At 37.5% G+C, this 14,634-nt stretch overlaps 2 protein-coding genes across 4 annotated transcripts; one reads left to right on the plus strand and one right to left on the minus strand.

Moving 5' to 3' along the window:
- The first annotated feature begins 1,926 nt into the window (after positions 1-1,926).
- LOC138893054 (uncharacterized) lies at positions 1,927-2,798 on the plus strand. Its single transcript, XM_070176823.1, has 2 exons — positions 1,927-2,360; positions 2,456-2,798. Exons 1-2 carry the CDS (start codon positions 1,927-1,929, stop codon positions 2,796-2,798), a joined length of 777 nt encoding a protein of 258 aa, XP_070032924.1.
- Positions 2,799-9,059: 6,261 nt separating this feature from the next.
- LOC104118650 (uncharacterized) lies at positions 9,060-14,171 on the minus strand. Of its 3 annotated transcripts, XR_011407992.1 has the most exons (3): positions 10,776-12,068; positions 9,652-10,657; positions 9,060-9,565 (listed from the first exon to the last, which is right to left on the minus strand). XR_011407992.1 is itself a non-coding variant. In XM_070175252.1 (2 exons), the coding sequence occupies exons 1-2, from the start codon at positions 11,155-11,157 to the stop codon at positions 10,380-10,382; spliced, it is 660 nt and encodes a 219-aa protein (XP_070031353.1). In that variant the 5' UTR covers positions 11,158-12,068; the 3' UTR covers positions 9,060-10,379. The 3 variants fall into 3 exon arrangements, 1 of the variants encoding a protein (XP_070031353.1); XR_011407993.1 differs by lacking the exon at positions 10,776-12,068 and adding an exon at positions 13,420-14,171 and having other exon boundaries at positions 9,060-10,657; XM_070175252.1 differs by having other exon boundaries at positions 9,060-10,657.
- Positions 14,172-14,634: the final 463 nt, after the last annotated feature.

Consider the following 14,634-nt stretch of genomic DNA (forward strand, 5'->3'; position numbering starts at 1 on the left):
AGGGGAAACAATTCTGGGAACATCCAAAAGTAAAAGGAAGTTGCAGGTGAGGCACATATTAAGATTGAAAATGAACTCAACTCTGTGAAATCTAGTCTGTGTATTGAACTTGAAAGAAACAGACAACTTCAAGAAGATCTAGGTAGAGTTGAAAATGACCTAAAAAAATCTCTAAAGTGGACTTGGTCCTCTGATACAATCACTGCCATGTATACAAGCAATGTTGGGAACATGCAAGGAGTTAGGTTCCAAAAGGAAAGTGCTTCATACAATCCGCATAGCAAGTATGTTATTGTCCCTGATAACTGGCTTTGCACTCACTGTGGCAACTTTGGACACCTTAAAGGAAATTATAAGGCTAGAATTCAGTCCCAACAGAAAAATAAGATTTTTGTTGAAAATGTAACTACTGCTAAGGAACTTGGTTCCTCCATTAAAAACGTGTATTGCTTGCTTGGACGAAAAGAAATTCAATTCGCCATTTTCCTCACTACAAGGGACCCAAACTTGTTTGGGTTCCTAAGTCTAATCCTTGATTTTCTTGTGAAAGGAAGCAGCCAATAATTGTATATGGATAGTGGTTGCTCTAAGCATATGACTAGAAGTATTAATGATTTTTCTTCACTCAAAGCCCTGCAAGGAGGGAGTGTGTCCTTTGGCAATGGAAAAAAAGGATACATTCTGGGAGTAGGAAGAATTGGGAAGGCGCTCACTCACTCAATTGAGAATGTGTACTATGTGAATGACTTGAAATATAGCCTACTGAGTGTCTCTCAAATTTGCGACAAAGAAAACAAAGTTGATTTTTTATCAAAAACCTGCACAGTAACAAATCTCGTGACTCGTGAAGTGGTTCTGTTGGCAAAAAGATTTAAAAACATCTATGTTGTTGATTTTGAGTCCTTGTACAATGGTGATCTTACACGCCTGAGTGTTGTTGATGATGATACTGAGTTGTGGAACAAAATATTGGGACATGCAAGCTTTTCATTGCTGAACAAGTTGGACAATAAGGACCTGGTTTGTGGGCTGCCCAAGTCAAGGTTCAAAGATCACAAGGTGTGTGATGCTTGTGTAAGAGGAAAGCAAGTCAGGTCCTCTTTCAAGACCAAGAATGAAGTGAGCACCTCAAGGCCACTTGATCTTCTCCATATTGATCTATGTGGACCTATGAGGGTGCCAAGTAGAGGAGGAAAGAAATACATCTTTATCATAGTTGAAGACTACTCCAGATTCACATGGACCTTGTTTCTCAGAACTAAGGATGAAACCTTTCTAGTCTTTGTTGCATTTGTCAAGCATATTCAAGTGAAGATGAGACATAATGTTATAAGTATAAGGTCTGATCATGGCACAGAGTTCGACAATGCAAAATTCGACGAATTCTGTGCTAAAAATGGAATAAGTCACAATTGTTTAGCTCCCAGAACACCCCAACAAAATGGTATTGTGGATAGGAAAAATAGGACTCTTGAAGACATTGCAAGAACTATACTAATTGACAGTGGCGTAGCAAAAGGCTTCTGGGCAGAGGCAGTCAACACTGCTTGCTACTTGGTGAACAGGTGCATGATCATGTCCCTCCTAAACAAAACTCCATATGAATTGCTGAACGGAAGAAAGCCCAAGCTAACTCACCTAAGAACGTTTGGATGCAAATGCTTCGTTCTCAATAATGATAAGGAGGCTTTGGGAAAATTTGACGCCAAAAGTGATGAAGGGATCTTTCTTGGATATTTCTCACAAAGCAAAGCATACAAGGTCTACAACAAAAGGACTCAATGTATTGAAGAAAGAATACATGTAATCTTTCATGAATCACACCACCTATGTGGGAAAAAATCACATGATAATATTGATCAAGATAGAGAGCGGTTGAAGGTTCCTGGAGAAGTCATTGATATGGCAAATGGAAAGGCATAATTGATGAGCCAAGTCAAGAAATTCAACGAAGAAAATAAAACAGAACCCTCAGCTGATGCAGAAGAACCTGGTTCCTCCATCACAACAACTAAAGCAGAAGATATAGTTGTTGATGTCGTGCAAGGAACTGTTGATGCTGAGCAGAGAAGTGGTACTCACACATCCATAGATGTCAATAATGGATCCCATTCTGAGGAACCTGGATCTTCCCACAATGAGATTCAGGTGTCTAACTGGAAGTACAAATGTTCACATCCTCTCCAAATTATGATCACTCCTCTTGATTCAGGAATTCAAACCAGATCAAAGACAGAAACTCGTTTGCCTTCTCAGCTTTTCTTTCTCAAATTGAGCCTAAAAATATCAAGGAAGCAGCGAAAGATTCTTACTAGATTACTGCTATGCAAGATGAACTTCATCAATTTGAGAGGAATCGTGTATGGCACATGGTCCCTCGACCCTCAGATAGAACGGTCATAAGAACCAGGTGGGTGTTCAGAAACAAGCTTGATAAATTTGGGAATACAACAAGGAGCAAGGCTAGGTTAGTAGTTCAAGGCTACAATCAAGAAGAAGGGATCGACTATGATGAAACTTTTGCTCCAGTTGCTCGAATGGAGGCAATCAGAATTCTCATTGCTTTTGCATCTCATATGGAATTTAAATTGTTCCAAATGGATGTCAAAAGTGCATTTCTGAATGAATATTTAAAGGAGGAAGTCTTTGTCAAGCAACCACCTAGGTTTGAGTGTCATGAGCATCCTGAACATGTATTCAAACTTGACAAGGCTTTATATGGACTGAAGCAAGCCCCTCGTGCATGGTATGAAATATTGTCCAAGTTTCTTCTTGAAAATAGCTTTACAAGAGGATAAATTGACAACACCCTATTTCTGAAGAAACGGGGAAGGAACCTGCTCATTGTGCAAGTTTATGTTGACGATATTATTTTTGGTGCAACAAATGACTCCTTGTGTGAGGAATTTGCAAAGCTTATGGGAAGCGAGTTTGAAATGAGCATGATGGAGGGATTAAATTTTTTTCTTAGGTTTTCAAGTTAAGCAAACCCCTAAGGGAACGATGATAAGCCAGCAAAAGTACATTAGAGATCTCCTGAAGAGATTTGATATGGAAATTTCAAAAACCATTGACACTCCTATTGCCACTGCCACCCGTTTGGACTTGGATGAACCCGGTTCTCTTGTGAACGAAACCATGTACAGAAGCATCATTGGTTCACTCTTGTATCTCACAGCTAATAGACATGATATTGTATTCAGTGTGGAATTGTGTGCTAGATTTCAATCCAGTCCAAAGGAATCTCATCTTAAAGTTGCCAAGAGGATTCTAAGATATCTTAAAGAAACGCAGGACTTGGATCTCTACTATCCTTCAGGGGAAAATTTTGACTTAATTGGGTATGCCGATTCTGATTATGTTGGTTATCTGGTTGATACAAAAAGTACATTTAGCATATTTTATGGGATCATGTTTGATTTCATGGGGTACAAGGAAACAAAACTTTGTGGCTCTTTCAACTGTATAAACTGAGTATGTGGTAGCTGCCTCTTATTGTGGATCAAGCAGCAATTGGAGGACTTTGGTGTATTTTTGGATTGCGTGCCATTAATGTATGATATCATGGCAAAGAACCTGGTTCAGCATAAAAGAACAAAGCACATTGACGTACGACATCATTTTCTCAAAGACAATGTTGAAAAGGGTCTTATCTGCATGAAGTTCTGCAAAATAGAAAACCAAGTAGCAGACATATTCACCAAAGCACTGAGCAGAGAGCACTTTGAAAAGAATCGATTGGCATTTGGGTTGGTAAAATTAAACTGAGCACCAGGTCCTTCAATGATTGGCTATGAAAGAATGAACGGGTAAAACAACTCAAAAGTATTTTCTGGCAAGTTCTAACTCATCTCTATACTGTAACAGGTAGACATGCATGGCAACTACAGAGCAAACAAGCAGCTAATGACATTGCATCTTGGTAAAAAGATGAGGCTCATATTTACAAAACTAAGTCAGGGAACCCGATTCCCTTGACTCAAGTTAGTAGTTCCCTTGTACTTTCATGCACATTTTTAACGGCTATAAAAGTGCCACATCGTTAAAAAATTCAGTCTTTCTCTCTCATATCTTTAGAACTCAAACATCACACATGTTACCAAATGACCTGTCTACCCAGTGATTCATACCCATTTTGTAACCGGTCCCTCACTTCCTCTAAATAACCCCTAAAATGTTGTCTCTTTCCTTACTATCCACATCAAAGCCAAAAATTTCCTTTTCACTCTTAAAGTAAGCACGCTTACTCTCGTGTCCTCACTTCAAATCTTCACTATGTCTTAAGATCCAAAAGTTTCAAATGTCTCCAATGTAGTTTTCACTGTGTCTTTGTCTCACAAAGCACATGAGCGAAAGTCTGAGTCCCCTTTGTCACCCAAGGCAAAACCCCATACCATACCAACAACCACCTACCACTTCCTTTCCAACCCAATCGAGTTCTGGTTCTCACTGCAGTCGTAAGACTCAGAACCCCAAAAGATTCGTTGTTGCAACCTCTCCTTTTGCCTCGCCGAAAAAATGGCAGAAGGCGAAACAATAGACGGAGACGAGGGTCAGAAAGTTTCTAGTCAGAAAGTTGGCGAGAGTTCTGAATCCCAACAAAGTGTGGTTCGTAGTAGTGAAGACTCAACATCGCCCGTTTCAAGCTTTGATCTGAATATTGTCAATCCTACAGGTAATGTTCCTCTTGTATCCTCTGATTCTACCTTAGGGGTGAATGAACAAGAAGCCATTGAGAACATGTTACTAATCGTTGTAGATGGAGGTTTGGTTGGTAGGTATGAGCGTGAAAATAAGACCGTTGGGTCTAAGGGGGAAGGTGAAAGTCATAAGGGTAAGGGTAGGGAACTGGTGCCCTTTGAAAATTTAACATATGTCAGTACTACGATAGAACAAAATGAGGGACCTGATCCCTCAGCCCAAGAGGAGTCCTCTGCTCTAACTTGGGATGAAACTCATTCATCCTCAAAAGAGCCCCAGGTTAATACTGATCCTTTTCCTTCTCCTCACTTTGATGCTGAGTCGTTAACCATTGTCTTTCCTGAGATGAGATCTATATATAAAAAGGAATATGAAAACAGTGAGGATGACTATGACAATGTGCCTGTAGCAATCTTCTTTGCAGCTAGGAGTAGAAGGGCAGTTCCCAAAGAGCTCACTCCTAAAAGACCTACTACCAGGCTGCAAAAGAAGGAAGCCCTTGAATATATTCTAAAGAAAAACAAAGAAGAGAAAAAAAAAAAAGGAAGTTGGTGAAAAGGGGAAAGCTGGTGAATGAGAAATAAATGCCTCCAACACTTGTTGTTGGTGTTGACGATGAAGAGGTGAATGTGGAACTTACTTCCTGAATTTGTAAGTCCTCTAAGAAACTTGTGATTCCAAAACACAGGAGAGAGCCATCTGTGAAAGCTGTGGAAGTGGAAAATGTTGAGGTAGACAAGTCTGGTGAAAATTTGTTTGAGAAGTCTGGTGAGAAATTGTCTGAGAAGTCTGTAAAGAAAGAGAAAAATGTGAGAAAGTCTGTGAAAAAAAAGGTTGGTGACAACGAGGAACCCGGTTCCTCCAAGAAGGCCAACGTAAGTGTGGCCATGGATGAAAGCAGAGAAAACAGAGGGTACTGTGGGGTAGAACATTTGCCCCTGACATTCTTGACATGACAGGGATGCATAAACTGATTGATATTTGTGAGTTTCAAAAGTGGACACACTTGTTCACCAATGCGATCCCCAAGGTGTATGAGGAAGAGGTGCGTAGTTTCTACGCATACATGTTCACAGTGGAAGATGATAACAACTGCTTGAAGGTCAACAGAGTAGATTTTGTGATAGACGAGACTGTGTTGGGGAACATTTTGGGAGTGCTTACTGAAAGGATCTCATCCATTTAGGAGACTTGTTCTCCCAATTTCAGAAGTGCTATTCTGAAGGATGATGTTGTGCAACAAGGGGAACGGGTGCACAAGAAGGCTCTCATTCCAGTGTATCAACTTTTGTTTGAGATAGTGAATAAGGTCATGATTCCCCGTGTGGAAAGGTGTTTCATTACTTCAAAAGAAGACTTATTCCTCATGGAAGTACTAGATGCCTACACCACTATCAATATGCATGGTCTCATGATAGAGCATATGAAGAAAGTGGCTGACTTCAAGGATGGTAATCATGGTTTTCCCTATGGGTTCTTGCTCACTAAGGTTTTTAACTTTTTCAAAGTCCCCTTGGGAAAGCAATAGTGAGAACTCACAAGCAGACTTTCTCAAAGACTACCTTGGAGGAATGTGAGTGCATTGATAAGAAAGGGAGGATTGGCAGCAATTCCAATATCTCTCAATTGATTGATGCCCAGAATGCTTCAAATGAGGAGATAAGGAGGTTGAAGGCACGGAATTCCATTCTTAAGGGACAGCTTAGTCAGGCCCAGGAAGCACCTAGTTCCAGTAGTGCACAAGGCACGGAGGTTGCTCGCCTGACCGAGGAAAATGCAAATATCAGAAAATAGGTTGAGGACCTGAAGGAGCGGCTGCTTAACGAACAAGTGTCTGCAAATGCTCGAATGGATATTCTCCTCAGAACCCTTGCCTCCTCATCCCTACATCCTCCTTCTAGTGCTCCTTTAAGTAGTTCCTTTTTTAGTGTCCAGTTAAATGTTGTATGTCCTACCTTGGTCTTCTTTTTGTTATTTTTGTGGCGGGTACTTTTAAGTTTTTTTTTTTGTGAATGATTGTGTAACAATGGTACTACTATTTCTGTTCTCCTTTCCTTCACAATTAATGAGCATCTCGTCTTTTTGCTATGCATGTTATACTCTTATGCTCTGTTTTTAGCCATGTTTGTGTGCACACATGTGGCATGAGTTTACCATATTGGACTTCTTCTTTTTTGCCTATTACTTGTGATTACCCTTTTTTATGACGCCAAAAGGGGGATGATTAAGAAGATTGAGAGGGGGAAGAAGGAGAAACAGGTTCTCTCAGGGGGAATACAGGAAATATTTGTACGGTGATCTGGTTCCTAGGGGGAACTTCAATTATAAGTTTGTCATCATCAAAAAGACGGAAATTGTTAAGTTATGTGTCTTTTTTGTGTTTTGATGATCTAACAAACTTTATGATAAGAACCAGATCGGGAACATGTTACACATCCTCAAAGTGCTCAAGAACAACAAGTCTCAAGTCGGGCACAAGTTCCAACAACTAGAGTCAATGAAACGACATAGGGAACAAATGGACATAGGTTCCCTTGGTGACTGTACCAGTCAACTCCCCACAGTTGTAAATTCGATACAATTGTTCCTCTGCACACACGCAACAGTGCAAAAAGTGCAACATTCACTTTATGGGGAATGCCTTGTACTGGATACTTGGTTGCATCATCCAAGTGGCATCACTTGGAGACTATTAACATGAAGCAAAGAAAAAACACACACTTGCACATCTGAAAATTAAGTGAGTTTCCTCTCAAGTGTGTTGCCATCTTGCAAGTGACTTCCAGGCTTCAAGAACAAAGAATAAACAGAACAAAGGATCAATTTCCAGCATTGTGTTATTATACGTCCTTAGTTGTGTTGTACTTTTGTATTCCTACTTAGCTTAGTTAGAAGCATTGTGTAGGAAAGCAATTGTAAAACCATAAACCTTGTGTTTGTATCTTGGATAAAGTTAGTCGAGTTGTGAGCTTTGTAATAGAGTTATTACAAAGAGGCTTGTAATAGAGTTATTACAAGTGAGTGATGGATTAAGAGTTTAATTCCTAGGTTACAATAGGTTGTAATCTGAAGTTGCACGGTTAGTGAAGTTGAAATCTTACGAGTGTAGGTCGTGGTTTTTAATCCCGTGAGGTGGGAGTTTTCCACGTAAAACTATATCGTGTCATTTACTTATCTCTTATTGTATGTGCTTTGTGGGAACTGATAGAGAAACAGATTCTCTATATAGTTTGGTGGATCCTAACCTTCCGTCACCTTCGTTTTTTGCTTATAAATGACAATAACTTCCATGGTATTTTAAGCATTTCAAGTTACTACATGTACGACGCACTGTTGAACCTTAGATGTTTCAGTTAAAATTTCAGCAATTCCAAGAATAATATATGATTAGTTTACAACAATTATTACTTTAGGATATGCCACCTCTCTCTATACTTTGCCTTTTAATTTTATATTTCACTTTGCCGTATATTGTTGAATAAAGCGAGTAGTAATGTGTATATGACTATGTTATATATGTGTATATATCAGGAATGGATATTATAATTTCTTGCAATATTTTTATTTAATACGTGATGAGTATTAATCGTATATATAAGGTATATTAATTTGTATGTTTATCGAATAAAAAACACCCCAACTCATTCCACCGCGAAGAACCTTCATCCAAAAAGCCTCTCAACCATATATATAATATACTTATTAGAGGTCGTTTATTTTATAGGCTGGGATTAGCTATTTCACCTTTTATATATGATAGTTAATCCCACCGTTTTGGTATAAATTTATATTAGTATTAGTTAATACCTATAATCAAACATGAAATAAATACAATTTCAAATTATATCTCGGGATTAGTATCATCTATCCTGATAACCAATCGACCCTTAATACATACCATTAAAACTGGATCCATAAAATTTACATTATAATAATACGAGGTAAAGACTTAGAAAATCCCTTAACTATGCCTATAGGATTATTTTTATCTCTTATCTATACCATTGAATATAAAATATCCCTTATCTTTGTAAAAGTGGACAAATTTAGTCTACCCCTTAATTTGGTTTGCAAAACTAACGGATATGAGCCTCCGTTTGGGTTAAAAACAACGGAGCTTTACCCCGTCAAAACCCAGTTAAAATTAACGAACTCTCTCTCTTTCTCATCAACCGTCGACCCCTTTTCCCCCCAAATTTCCTATCATACTCGAGGAATTCTGCTCCATTGCGAACCTAACTATGGACTGCAACTTGAAAAATTCTGCAATACAAAAAATTTCTACACAACGAAATTTCTGCAAATCTAAAAAATTCTGCAATATGAAAAGTTTTCTGCACAACGAAAATTTCTGCAATTTGTAATCAGTTCTAAAATTATATGATGCATTAAAGTATTGAAACATAGTTATAGCAATTTGCTCAAAACATGAACGACATATTGTATATGATGTTCAAACATCTGAAAAGTAAAAACATTTAACAAGAATCACTTCCATTGTGACTAGAAACAACAAAAAATATGACCAAACAACAACATCCATGCTTCAAGGTCTTCAACGATTCCTAAACAGCATGAAATATGACTAGAACAATGTCCACGACACAGCAGCTAAGAATTCCAACAGTAGAATGTCTTCAATAGTAGTGAGAACTGCCCTGTTCTACTTCTCCTGTTCTAACCCACAAAATATAGAAATATGGTTTAATGTGTAACATGTAAATGGAACTTATTTGAGTAATTCGGCTTCCAAAAAAAAAAAGAAAAATAGCAGCAGCCATGAGTTAAACATCATCCAAAAATAGCAGCAAAAGTAATTCGAAGAACATCCAACTTTTACCTCATTTACTTCTCCTATTCTAACCTACAAAATAGAGAAAACATTTGTTTAACTTTTAACTTGTAAATAGAAAGGCGATTTAAAAATTACATCAGATTCAAATATTATACCGGCAATTTTTCAGGATGTGATGATGTAGTTGATTGCCAAAAGACTGGTTCATTTAGGTCAGTTTCTCTCTCCACATAGCTAAACTTGCAAGTTCTCTTGTTGTGACCAGGCTTATGACAAATGCTACATTCAATAGTTGTTTGCTTCCTTTTCATCCTTGTTCTACTCGCTCCAGCTTCCCCAAATTCCTTTCTCCTCAATTTTTGCTTTCTTCCTCTCTTTTGTTTCACATTCTTTGGAGGCAAAGGAGGAATCTTACTAGATTTAGGCCACAATTGTTATCCATTAATTGGAAGAATAGCATGTTCATAAATTCTCCTATATGTTTCCACCATGTAGCAGTCATCGACGTAGTTAATTACCTCATCATTTTTAGCCCAAATTGCCGAAATGGCATGCTTGCAAGGATATCCGGTTATAGTCCACTTCCTACAACTACATGTTCTGTTATGTAGGTCCACTTCCCAATTATCATCCATGCTCTCTCCAAGGATTTCATAATTCCACTTATTTGATTTTTGAGGAATAAACGCAGCTGCTGCAGACTCATTTTTGTGTAAAATATCCTTGATCCTAGGGCAAACATCACCCGAATTCCATTTTTCTCCTTTATCCATGTTAGCTTGTATCCGAGCCATCAATAAGTATCTTAATTTCTCTAACAATGTTATAATGGCCTTGTCTCGGGCCTCAAGTATCATGCTATTAAAGGATTCACACATGTTATTCAACAAGATATCACACTTAGCATTTGGATTGAAGTGAAATCTAGACCATTCACTTGGTGGTTTGTATTTAACCAAGAAACAGCATCTGCATCTAAGTTTAAAAGGTCAGACATGCGATCATGAAAGAACTTCACCGTCGTAGCCTTTGCAGCAGCCCAAAGCACATTCCTTATAGAGAAACCACTAAAGATAGCCCTCCTGAAATTACCATAGAGGTATCTCACGCAGAATCTATGACTGACGAATGGCAACACATCGTTAAATGCTTCAAGAAGACCTTCAATAAAAATATCATATTTTTAGTAAGAATTTCAAACTAAAATGTTGAAGCAAGCAAAAATTGAATATTTAAGCAATCTAATCGAATAAACTGAATATAAATGCTTCAAGAAGACCTTTTTGCTTATCTGACATGAAGGTCCAACCACCATGATCACCAATCTCCAAATCAACAGACAAGTAGTTCAAAAACCATGACCATGTATCATGTGTTTCCTTTTCAACAATTGCATATGCTATTGGGAATATGTTATTATTAGCATCAAGTCCAACTGCCGCTAACAATTGAGTTCCATACATCGGGCTCTTTAACCAATAACCATCTACACCAACTATCTTTCTACAACCGGGATTGAAGCCTTCCTTACAAGCAGCAAAGCATATATAAATTCTCTGAAATATATATGGCTTGTTAGCTATTTCATTTTCTGTTAATTTCACATGAATCGAACTACCTGGATTTGTCCTTTCAAGCTCATCGATGTAGTCCCACAACATAGCAAATTGATCTTTAGTATCACCATCAAGCAATGCAATGGCCTTTCTTTTAGCCCTTCTAGCTTGAGGTAAACTAACATGAGCTTTAAGTTTCCGACTAATTGTATCTCTGAATTTAGAAACATTCAAATCCCTGTTTGAACTGATGGTATCCAGATATCTCCTCGCAATAAAAGAAGATGTGATCGTCTAATTACAGTGATGCCAATTTTTACAACTATGCTCAGGGTTGTAAGTTTTTATTTGAAATTCATGTCCCTGTACATTCTTGATGCCATAATTTTCCACTCACAAGCCGGATGTATGCACTTACCTCTTATTCTTATCTTGTCATTTTTGCGCCACTTGATATACTTTTCAGCTTTTATTTCGTGAGTTTCCACAGCATATTTAAACTCTTTTTTGTTTTCAAATGTATATTCAAGAGCAAGTACGGGATTCTTCTCATCAGTTTTAGGATTGTACTTGGGAAAATCAAAACTCTCATAGTCTGAATCACTATCCAAGCTTAAAGTGTCCGAAGAATTCATGCAATCAGAATCCCCTTCTTCATTTGACAACTTCTTTTGAACCTCGGCACTAATACGCTCTCTACCACCTTCAACACGTTGTTTTCCAGTAACTCCCTTATCAAGCATTGGATTGAAATCTGATATTTCATTTTTAGAATCATCAAACTCATCACAACTAGACGAGTTTGACGTTTCAGCCAGTTTCTCAGTAATTCCAATAGTTTGTTGCATATTTTGAATGTTGATTGTTTGACCTTCATTATTGTTGAGGTTTTAATTTAAGATGTAATATTCTTAAAATGAGGGTGAATGGGAAATGGAGGGAAAATGAAATTTTGAGTAAAATTTTAAGTTTCCCCTCTTAACAATGAGACATTGTCCCATATTGGAAGTGGAAGACATTTTTGGTGGGTATATATATAATTGCTCTTCTTGTAGCTCTTAAAGAGTTAAGAAGAAAGCAAGCCTCGCGCCGTCGTCGTCGTCGCTCGCTCGGCTCGGCTACGGCTACGGCTACGGCTACGGCTTCGGCTTCGTATTTGTAACGGATATTTTCCAATCCGTGTATTTGATCATTGGCAGCCGGATAATGGTCTTCCCACCATGAAGTGCTTGCTCCACCATGAAGTGCTTGCTCCACCATGAATGTAATGCTTGCTCCACCATGAAGGGTGGACGTTTGGCTTGCACTCCCTCTTGGTTGCTATAAATAGGAGCAGCAAATGTTGAAGTGAAACACTCGGAACTCAACTGAAATTACCAAGAACTCAACATACAATTGGCTATACATTGCACTCCTTCCTCTCAGAACTTCCATACGTTCTTCTGAGTATATACTCCTTCGTTCTGCATTGTTTTTAACTTCAAACAAAGCAACTGTAAGTGTGATTTGCTACCGAACTTTGTGTTCGCTGAAACACTGGGGTTTGAAGTACCGCTACACCAGTGTGTTATTCGTTCTATCCTGGGAGGAAATAATCCATTACCTTGGGTACTAGGAGGGGATTAAATTCCTTAAGGAAACACTGTGAATTCAGTGGGCTCGAATTATTTACTGTTTTATTACGTAAATTTATATTTTGCAGAATTAGAATTATTATTTACAAATACAGCTATATTGACGGGAAACAACAATCTTAAGGAATTTAATATTTATTTCTGTATTTGTAGTATTCTAATTATTCTGCAAACTAAAACCTTTGTGGTTTGTGTACTCCCGTTTTGGAGAGTTAAGCCTTCGTGGCGTTTTGTTGGATATTAAAATCTACGTGATTTTTACTCCAGTTTGAAAACGTGTATTAAACGTTTGTTTGTGTCATTCTTTTACAGAAAAGATGATGACTGAAAACGAAAACCAAGCTGTTCCGATGGCGACTGCCAACGCAACGACAAGCCCTTAATGCTGAAACATGATGCCGCAATTACAGAGTATGTCAACAATAAAAAATATATTTTTAATAGGAGTTTCAAACCAAAATAATTTGAAGCGAGCAGAACTGAATATAAAAGCAACTCAAAAAATAAACAAAGAAGTTCTAATTAAACTTCTGTAAAGGCAAGCAGAAAAAAAATAAAAAAGCAACTTATAATCTAACAAGATTTAGTTTTCCTATGTAGAAATAAGATTAAAAAAATATAAAGTACCCAAATTCAGCCTACTTTGATACGAATTAACAAACAAAAACAAGAATCAAGGTAAAAACTTATAAAGCAAAGATTCTGAAAACTAGTTGGTAAAATAGATTCTCACCATAAGATGGGCTTGCTTCTATTTCACCATTCCTTTTGATATACATGGCTGGCGATGGAGAATAAAGATCGACAATGGCAAAGTTTTGATTTTAGAAGAATGATTTTGGCGCCAAAGCAAAGAGAGGTAATTGGAAGAACGGTGTTGGCGCCAAAGCAAAGAGAAGGAATTAGGGATTTTCCCTTTTCAGTTTTTAGTTTAACAGTGTTTATTTTAACTCTATATTTGTCCACTTTTATAAAGATAAGGGATATTTTATATTTAGTGATATAGATAAGGGATAAAAATACTCTTATAGGCATATTTAAGGAACTAACTAAGTTTTTTCCTCTAATAATACAAAGGACTAGTGTCTAAGTATTGAATCTTCAGATATCAGAAAAAGGAGTTCTATAACATATTTTTTTTCCTTTGCAGTAAAGAGAAATAAAAAAGGATTATTTATCCATCCAAATGGTACAAGACAACATTTTCCTTTCTTGAAGTAAGCCAAATGCTTTATTAATATCCTGAAAGTTAACTTTCATGGCTTATGAATACGTCCAAGTTCAACTCCGGTGAAGGTACCTCACTTTTCGGGTCTGTAGGTGGTTAACTATGGTGGTGTGTGGGGAAGAAGACGGTGGCAAAAGAGTAGAAAATGGTGTCCTCTTTGTGAGTGGAGGAAATTTAACGGAGATGACACGAAGAGAGGAAAAAGACAGAATTAATCTTAGGATGAAAGATGGTTGGATTTTATAAACGGAATGAGTAGATAGGTAATTTATGTTACTTGAATGGCATGAATAGGCCAAAAGTATAACGTTAGTGGCACGAATGGATCAATCTTTAAACGGATTGCATAGATAGGTCATTTCTGTTAGTTGAGTGGCATGAATGGGCCAAAAGTATAACATTAGTGGCATGAATGGATCAACCTTTTAACGGATGGCATAGATAGGCCATTTCTGTTAGTTGAGTAGCATTTTTAGGCCTTTTACGTATATTTTTTGTATATAACATATAAAAAATATATATATATATATATATATATATATAAAAAAAATTATATGCTACAATTTTGAGAGAGGCTGTATAGTTTCATTTTTTCCCCTTAATTATCCCCCACCCAAGCCTCTTCCAATTGGTTCCTTATGTATTTCACGTATTCCGAGACCTTATTGTTGGCTCCACTAGATATAGTACGTTAGGGGCCGTATAATTATCTTTATGTGA

The sequence above is a fragment of the Nicotiana tomentosiformis genome, chromosome 5 (genome assembly GCF_000390325.3).
Source record: "Nicotiana tomentosiformis chromosome 5, ASM39032v3, whole genome shotgun sequence".
NCBI lineage: Eukaryota > Viridiplantae > Streptophyta > Magnoliopsida > Solanales > Solanaceae > Nicotiana > Nicotiana tomentosiformis.

What these genes read in the sequence shown, in the direction of transcription:
- LOC138893054 (XM_070176823.1), top strand. Translation starts at nt 1,927, where the DNA reads ATGAGCCAAGTCAAGAAATTCAACGAAGAAAATAAAACAGAACCCTCA. An exon ending in ATCAATTTGAGAGGAATCGT is followed by an intron (nt 2,361 to 2,455) that starts GTATGGCACATG and finishes GAATACAACAAG; the next exon opens with GAGCAAGGCTAGGTTAGTAG.
- LOC104118650 (XM_070175252.1), bottom strand. Translation starts at nt 11,157, where the DNA reads ATGTTGTGGGACTACATCGATGAGCTTGAAAGGACAAATCCAGGTAGT. An exon ending in CATGTCAGATAAGCAAAAAG is followed by an intron (nt 10,658 to 10,775) that starts GTCTTCTTGAAG and finishes TTTTTATTGAAG; the next exon opens with GTCTTCTTGAAGCATTTAAC.